The sequence below is a fragment of the Siphateles boraxobius genome, unplaced genomic scaffold (genome assembly GCF_051911475.1).
Source record: "Siphateles boraxobius isolate OS27281-9 unplaced genomic scaffold, OSU_SipBor_1 11, whole genome shotgun sequence".
In the NCBI taxonomy this organism is placed as follows: Eukaryota; Metazoa; Chordata; class Actinopteri; order Cypriniformes; family Leuciscidae; genus Siphateles; species Siphateles boraxobius.
Window position 1 is genome coordinate 10,395,253 of NW_027508711.1, and position 9,207 is coordinate 10,404,459.

A 9,207-nucleotide genomic window follows, 5' to 3' on the forward strand; every position below is an offset into this window, starting at 1 on the left:
ATTAACAATTAATATCGCGTGGTCGGAAATAGGTTTCTAATTGATTTAAACCTTGAATGAATTATAAATGCTCTCAAATAAATCGGATGCATTGGGAAAAGTCGTGCTTTGATTTGAAGAAAGTAACTGAGAATTAGTTCATGTTAATGATTGCGTTTAATTGTTCAGACAGGAACGGGCTTGATCGGGCGAATCATTGCTTTAAATCACTGCCAATCTTCGTCAAATAAAGATCTCTAATGACAGCACCTGCTACTGTTGCTATTTTAGTGTAGTGAATCACAGATCACGATCAATGAATGTGCGCAAACTCGAGCCTCGTGTGCGAATGCGAGCATGTCTTACCGTTGCTGTAGAGAAGTTGCAGTCTGTAATGTATGCCATTGTTTGTCTTTTCTCCTGTAGTCTCCTGGGTATGAAAATAATATTACAACAGGTCTCAAAATAATACACTACATGGGAGGAATGTTACTGCGCTTACAAAATTCAGTTGTTTGGACTCAACAAAACCAATTTTAAATAGACCTATTTTTGTTAGAATCTATAAACTGAATTATCTCATAAATACATTTTATTTAATGCATTAGGTCAAATTCATTTATTCACAGCTGAAGTCTGTTATGTTATATTATAAAGTAGCCTATTATTGTTTAGCCTATATAAGTATAAGTGTTTAAACTGATAGGCTATTACATTATACAATATTTTATTATGGACTCGCATGTTTATCCATTGATATTTATAAATATGTCAATTTAGTTCTGCTAAAAGGATATCACAATTATTTTCAGGTAGCTGTAAAAAAAATACAGGTTACTGAATAAGGCATGCAAACTGTCAAGAGACTTAATTTTACTTAGAAATGCAAGAATTGCGCATTTAACCATTCATCTTAAATCTAAATATGTGAATAATTATTAGCATTGATCATATTAAACAACAATACAATTTAAATAACTATCCAGTTTAGGTGCTAAAATGTTTTTAATCCTGCTAATGTCGCAATAATTTTCTGATTATAGCTAGGCCTTTTTATCGAAAATATTATTTAATAGGCTATGTTAATAGGCTATAATTATTTTTCTATACTTACTATACATTTTACTTTGAGTTTGCTGTTTACTTTCCTACAATAATCTCTTGCGCCTTCAAAATAACACATAAAGGATCGCATTTAGTGTTCCGCTGACAGCGTGGTGCTGAAAATCAGTTTTTGAAACTCACCTTCTCTTTTTCCACAAATCCGACAAAAGAGGTTCTCTCAATTTCCACCGGCTGTCCTTGTCGGTCATAAAGGGCTAACACGAAGTGGAAGAAGTTGGATTTGCGAAGGTTTGATGGCGGTTGTTTCTCGAAGTGCGCCCGGGCCAGTCCCACTCCACTGCGGGGAAGACAGGCAGAAAGGCCCGTGTTAAAAAAAAAAAAAACACACATCCTTTAGATATATAGTGTGGATGTGTCATTGAAATAAAATGGGTGCTTATATCTTAATCCAATGAGTGAGTTTTAGTGACTTAAAAATACCTATACAATAATACGCGTGGAAGCTAAATCTTAACTTTGTTATTATTATTATTATTATTGTTATTATTATTATTACTACTATTAGGCTATTTATTAATTATTATGATTATTATTATTGCTCTTATTATTCTTTTCTCCATCAAGTTCAATCCAGTGGTCTTAAGACCTCCAGATGTGACTGCATGCAAAAGGAGGTGAGCTTTGGCAAAGTACCCAAACTTTGCATCCATAGGAACTCATCAAAGCTCACTAAACGACAAAGCAAAGCGAAAGAAAGGCTTAATCCTCCACAATCCGGATCGGGTTCACCCAAAACAAGCGCCAGCGCCAGCAGCAGCACCCCGATCAGTCCACGCTCGCTCCGCGGGAGGTGCAGACGCAGCCCCGGGGGTCTCTTACCTCTGCGCGGCCGTGTTCGCATCCAGCACCCCGGCGCCTTGCATCCATGTTCGGACTGCGTTCATGCCGGCTCCGATGGGCTCCTCTTTCAAAATACTCCCACTCCTTTGGATGCTCTCCTGAATCCCAAACATGAAACCGGGATCTCTAACACTGTCTTCCCGTTGGTAGTGTTCTCAGGTGCCCACCTCTCGTGCGTAAGAGAGAGAGAGAGAGAGAGAGAGAGAGAGAGAGAGCGCGCGCGCGAGAGAGAGAGAGAGAGAGAGAGAGAGAGAGAGAGAGAGAGAGAGAGAGAGAGAGAGAGTGCGCTCAGATGGGAAGGAGTTTGGAAACCAGGACAGATCCCGGTGTCACCAAGGCGCAAAGTGGAGACAAAAAGCAAAGAAGCCTTTTCTGTGATGATGATGATTTCGTTTCCTGCGAGCAGCTGGCGCGATCAAGCAGATCTCGTATCAGGTGTCATCATGACCTAACAACTTTTCTCCTCTTGTCTTCTTTTTCGGATTTTTCTTTTGTCAGGAAACAACGCCAACAACACAAAAGTGGGTAAATCAAGAATAGGCTGTATCCTTAGCCCTCCTGATCAAATTGAAGTGATTTGTGTCTCTTCCCAAAGGAATCAATCCTTCCTTTGACTATATGAGAGGGAACTAAAGACTAGCGCAGGAGCCCAGAGGCTTGAAGGAGGGACCGGGAGAGGCGGTCTCTCTCTCTCTCTCTCTCTCTCTCTCTCTCTCTCTGTTTGTCAGATGGCATTACTAAAGCATTCGAAAGAAGCTGATTGGAGTTAGACGCTTCAAATCGATCCATGTAGTTATCTTCTTCTTGATGCTGTAATTGCCGGCTTGACAATAAAACACTTTGTGTCTTGTTCGCGCGTAAAGGATTCGCGCCCAGTATACTTGAGAGAGCCGTTAATAAGGGCGGATTGAATGTCATCATCACAGCTGAATAAGTGCATATACCAATGTTCTCAATAACCATTAGAGAACATTAACGCAGAGCCTAAAAATATTAAGAACTGGTTCCCAAAAAACAAGCCCATACTGTAAAAATAAATAAAAAGTTGCTGCTTTAAAATTTTAAGTAGCCTACAATCAACTTTGATGTTTAAGTCATTTCAACTTAAACTACATTAAACTGACTTTAAAAATGAGTTGAATCTTGTATAACTTAAAACGTTAAAAATTGCTTAACTTAAAGCAATGTGAAAACATATGTTGTCATAACCTATTGATCCTATATATTTTTTACAGTGATGTTAGATGAAGGTTTTGTGTTTGCGTGGAAGAATACAGTGAGGTTCATTGAGTTCATCACAGCAGATCTGAGGAACCTTCAAAAGGGTGTCAGAGGTTCTTCAAATTAATGCTGTCTCAAGTGTATTTTACGCTGTAAACGCCTTTCATTTAATTATGAAGCTATGTTTGAAATTTGACGGACGATTTTATTTGACCGTGTCTTCAACTCATTCAGTTAGAATTAAAATAATAAAGGGATTACTTATGACTTGGATTTGACGTATATTGTCCAAAATGAGATAAGAGAAAACAGACTTAATTTGCTCATGAAGAAATTATACGACAGAAAAATATATTCTGAGCCCAAAAATAAAATATGCTTTTTTATGTGGTTGATACACGCGCGCGCGTATGAGGACGAAGCTGTTTCAAAAAAATGCTTGATAACACAATATAAATGAAAAACAAACAAACAAACAAAAAAAAATAGCCCAATAAATAGATTGTAATTGTAGCTTATAATTTGTACATACTCTTTACCTGCTCTTAAAACTATGTAAATCCTATTCGATTCGTTTTCTCCTTAGCAATGAAACAGGTGCACGGATATGTTTTGGTCAATTAATAATTCAGAATGAGAAATAACGAAATTCTAAAAGAATTATTTGATTCACAGATATATTACAGTTGATGAATAAAAATGCAATTGTAGGGGAATTATAAAATCCATTCTAAAAAACAAACGCGCTCCTCTCCGCTCACATACGCGCGCGCACACACACACACACACACACACACACACACACACACACACACACACACACACACACACACGCACACGCACACGCACACTCTGCAAAGCATCACTCACTGTAACCATTTTATTTTTCCAAGCTCTATAGCTGTGACTGACAGATATGCGGCCGTGTGCACTGGCCCCTGGGGCCACTGTATTTTTAGTTTGTCCCCTCATTCTCCCACGATGCACACACTCATGCAACTTACATAGGTTTTTAAAAAATCCCTTCTGGAAAAGAGATTTAGCTACTTAATCATGATGTCAATCAATCAGATTACCCTTAATAGTCTCTTCTCGCGGATATGAACTAACATCATAACATCACTAACACCAATAAAAACTAAATAAAACTAAATATTAGTGGAGAGTATATTTTTTTTAATAATCCTGTTTCCTAATATCTGCATATCTATCAGTCACAGCTATACTGGAAACATAATGCTATGAAATTAAACAAAAAACTAATGGCACTTTACTGTATAAAAGCAGGAATAACTCGCTGTTTATGCTCATAACACATTAAGTATTTTTAAACATTTGTATTAATAAAAGCATCAACATTTCATGCCGTGTCACTCTGGATGTTTTCTGTGTATTGTTTATACATACCCTATATATGTATATTCTTTATGCCAAAAGCTTGTGACATTTGTTCATAATACTCTTTATCGAATTTATTCCCAAAATAGTTTTAGTATAGCTTTATTAAATTATTTTCCTCAGTTGTTAAAGAGCATTGATCAAATATTACATTTTAATCTCAGTTTGAAGCGCGCCATCGAAGCACCATGTAAATCTATGAACATGTGATGCAGCAGCGCCACCGTGCGATCGAACTTAAAATGACACTAACAACAGACTAGTTCAATCAATGAAAATCGGTCATCACTGAATAATGGCTACACTTTACAACAAGGTCCTATTAGTTAATTACTAACAAGTTTAGCATTTATTACACTTTGTTAACGTCAGGTAATTGTCAGTTCATGTTAGTACAGGTCCATTAAATAATATGAAAAGAAACAACTTATGATTTTAATGTATTAGCAAATGTTCAATATAATATTAACAAAGATAAATGCATTTTTTGTAATTGTTCCATAACGTTAATGAATGCAGTTAATGTTAACAAATGGAAACTTACTGTAAAATTATACTGAATAATTACATTCAATTACATTTAACACTGATACTGAATACTTTATACTATACTTACTGATACTTTAATAACTTTCTAAAAAAAAAGAGAGATGATCAAATCTATCTCCGAATAAATAAAACAAATCACCCCCCCCCAAAAAAACCCATTAATAAAAAAAAAAACTCAGCTTCATTCTTTCTACGTTTCCATTTTATTTTAGATATAAGAAAACTGTGCAAAAACTAGTCGACAACTTGTCGAATGTCATTCGTGTTTGCTCATACATCAGATGTATTCATGCACACAAACTGCCATTCAGAAATGCATCTCTTAAAAAACAGCAGGAAAACAATCAGTGTCTTCAGCATCAATCCCACTCTAGAGTGTTCACACGCTCCTCGAGACACTTCATCATGTTCACTGCTGCTTTAACACTGTGCGGCATATCAAAAACATGATAAAAGAATATACAAGGGAATATATCTGCCCATATATGTACACATATATATTGAGCTATACTTCATCTGCTCCGAGAGCATTTGTTGCCCAACAAGGCAAATTATTGATTATTCTCTTTAAAGGACATTAGTGCAAACATAGTATGGCATGACATCTCTGGCAAACAAAATGGAGTGCGTTTCTGAAAGAAAAGAATGGCAGATTAAGTTTTAATGACGAGATGAAGTGCTGCTGGAAGTCAACAGCCAATATTAAGATCAATTTCAAAGCTTTAAAGAATGTCACAAAAAAAACATACCAAAACAAAAAAAATCACAAAAAAAACCTACTAAACTTACTGAAATATTTATATTATGATGGTACTGATATTATAAAGGGAATTTTATATATATATATATATATATATATATATATATATATATATATATATATATATATAATATATATATATATATTAAAAAAAATGAACATCCACCATATTTATATAAAAAAAAGAAAACTTTTGAATTGATTGTCTACTCACTAAATGTTCATTAAAACCAGAAAACAGTTTAAGTCTATAAAGCCTGTAATATGCTTTCGAAAATGCTCACTTCCAAGAATCAAGCCAACTGCCGAACTGACAACTTAACGTTATCTGCACTGATGGTTTAACATTATTTGTGACACATGGTAAAGAGAGACAAAAATATGTATGAAAAAGCCTCCTGGGTTCGTACATCCCTTTAAAACTGGGGTAAATAATGAGAGGCTCGCTGTGATAAAACACAAGATGAAGTGGCTCAATGGCACTTTAAATAACATTCCTCAGTTTGACTTTACAGGGGTCTGGATTCAACAGTGGCTCTTTTGGGGTGCGCTTCCAACACACACACACACACACCTCATTTCTAATAATCTAAACCAGGGGCGCCCAATCCTGCTCCTGCACAGTTCATCTCTAACCCTAATCAAACACACCGGCCTTTAATTTTCAAGTGATCCTGAAGACCTCCATTGGTTGATTCAGGTGTGTTTGATTGGGTTTGAGATGAACTGTGCAGGACAGGCGATCGGCAGGAGCAGGATTGGGCACCCCTGACACAAACAGACCAAATAGCATGGCGTAGAATCATGGATCACACATAGAGATGACGTTCATATTTCGAATGGACTCATATCGAAAACTTTCCTGCCCATCAAAGTCAAAACGCTGAAGGAACTCAGTTTTATCGTTTTGCCTCTTTAGGGCAGTATTCTGAAATGTCTTTTTGACCAGCAATAATGTGAATAGATCATATAAAAGTAAGTAAATGCATCGGTGAGCTGAGCGACATGTGACCAGTCTTAAGCAACAGTTGACACCAAAAATTAAAACTCAGTCATCATTTACTCATAACATTTCAATTTCATACGGCATTTTGTGGAAAACAAAAGCAGAAGTTTAGAAGATTTTCCTTGGAGCTTTCATTACACACACACTCTCACACACACACGCACTCTCACACACGCACGCACTCTCTCACACGCACTCTCTCACGCACACGCACTCTCTCACGCACACGCACTCTCTCTCACGCACACGCACTCTCTCTCACGCACACGCACTCTCTCTCACGCACACGCACTCTCTCTCACGCACACGCACTCTCTCTCACGCACACGCACTCTCTCTCACGCACACGCACTCTCTCTCACGCACACGCACTCTCTCTCACGCACACGCACTCTCTCTCACGCACACGCACTCTCTCTCACGCACACGCACTCTCTCTCACGCACACGCACTCTCTCTCACGCACACGCACTCTCTCTCACGCACACGCACTCTCTCTCACGCACACGCACTCTCTCTCACGCACACGCACTCTCTCTCACGCACACGCACTCTCTCACACGCACGCACTCTCTCTCACGCACGCACTCTCTCGCACGCACGCTCACACACGCACGCACTCTCACACACGCACTCTCTCTCACAAACGCACTCTCTCACACACACGCACTCTCTCACACACACGCACTCTCGCGCTCTCTCACACACGCGCTCTCTCACACGCGCGCGCTCTCTCACGCGCGCGCGCTCTCTCACGCGCGCGCACTCTCTCACGCACACGCACTCTCTCTCACGCACACGCACTCTCTCTCACGCACACGCACTCTCTCTCACGCACACGCACTCTCTCACGCACACGCACTCTCTCTCACGCACACGCACTCTCTCTCACGCACACGCACTCTCTCTCACGCACACGCACTCTCTCTCACGCACACGCACTCTCTCTCACGCACACGCACTCTCTCTCACGCACACGCACTCTCTCTCACGCACACGCACTCTCTCTCACGCACACGCACTCTCTCTCACGCACACGCACTCTCTCTCACGCACACGCACTCTCTCTCACGCACACGCACTCTCTCTCACGCACACGCACTCTCTCTCACGCACACGCACTCTCTCTCACGCACACGCTCTCTCTCACACGCTCTCTCTCACACGCTCTCTCTCACACGCTCTCTCTCACACGCTCTCTCTCACACGCTCTCTCTCACACGCTCTCTCTCACACGCGCGCGCTCTCACACGCGCGCGCGCTCTCACACGCGCGCTCTCTCTCTCACGCGCTCTCTCTCTCACGCGCTCGCTCACACGCGCGCGCTCTCTCACACGCGCGCGCTCTCTCACACGCGCGCGCTCTCTCACACGCGCGCGCTCTCTCACACGCGCGCGCTCTCTCACACGCGCGCGCTCTCTCACACGCGCGCGCTCTCTCACACGCGCGCGCTCTCTCACACGCGCGCGCTCTCTCACACGCGCGCGCTCTCTCACACGCGCGCGCTCTCTCACACGCGCGCGCTCTCTCACACGCGCGCGCTCTCTCACACGCGCGCTCTCTCACACACGCGCGCTCTCTCACACACGCGCGCTCTCTCACACACGCGCGCTGTCTCTCACGCGCGCTCTCTCACACGCGCGCTCTCTCACACGCGCGCTCTCTCACACACACGCGCTCTCTCACACACACGCGCTCTCTCACACACGCGCTCTCTCACACACGCGCTCTCTCACACACGCGCTCTCTCACACACACGCGCTCTCTCACACACACGCGCTCTCTCACACACACGCGCTCTCTCACACACACGCGCTCTCTCACACACACGCGCTCTCTCACACACACGCGCTCTCTCACACACACGCGCTCTCTCACACACACGCGCTCTCTCTCGCACACGGCCTCTCTCGCACACGGCCTCTCTCGCACACGCGCAGTCTCTCACACACGCGCTCTCTCTCACACACGCGCACTCTCTCACACACGCGCACTCTCTCACACACGCGCACTCTCTCACACACGCGCACTCTCTCACACACGCGCACTCTCTCACACACGCGCACTCTCTCACACACGCGCACTCTCTCACACACGCGCACTCTCTCACACACGCGCACTCTCTCACACACGCGCACTCTCTCACACACGCGCACTCTCTCACACACGCGCACTCTCTCACACACGCGCACTCTCTCACACACGCGCACTCTCTCACACACGCGCACTCTCTCACACACGCGCACTCTCTCACACACGCGCACTCTCTCACACACGCGCACTCTCTCACACACGCGCACTCTCTCACACACGCGCACTCTCTCACACA

General features: G+C 42.5%; 1 protein-coding gene across 4 annotated transcripts in view; it reads right to left on the reverse strand.

Moving 5' to 3' along the window:
* Positions 1 to 2,582, reverse strand: part of ebf1b (EBF transcription factor 1b) — a 132,916-nt gene extending 130,334 nt beyond the window's left edge. For 2 of the 4 annotated variants that reach the window (XM_077196467.1, XM_077196450.1), the window contains exons 1-3: positions 1,924 to 2,575; positions 1,225 to 1,381; positions 346 to 409 (exon numbers count right to left, since the gene is read on the reverse strand). In XM_077196467.1, the coding sequence (XP_077052582.1) occupies positions 346 to 409; positions 1,225 to 1,381; positions 1,924 to 2,057 (355 nt within the window). In that variant the 5' untranslated portion in view covers positions 2,058 to 2,575. Of the gene's footprint in view, positions 1 to 345; positions 410 to 1,224; positions 1,382 to 1,923 lie in introns of all 4 variants that reach the window. The other 2 variants (XM_077196475.1, XM_077196459.1) reach the window with 2 other exon arrangements.
* Positions 2,583 to 9,207: the final 6,625 nt, after the last annotated feature.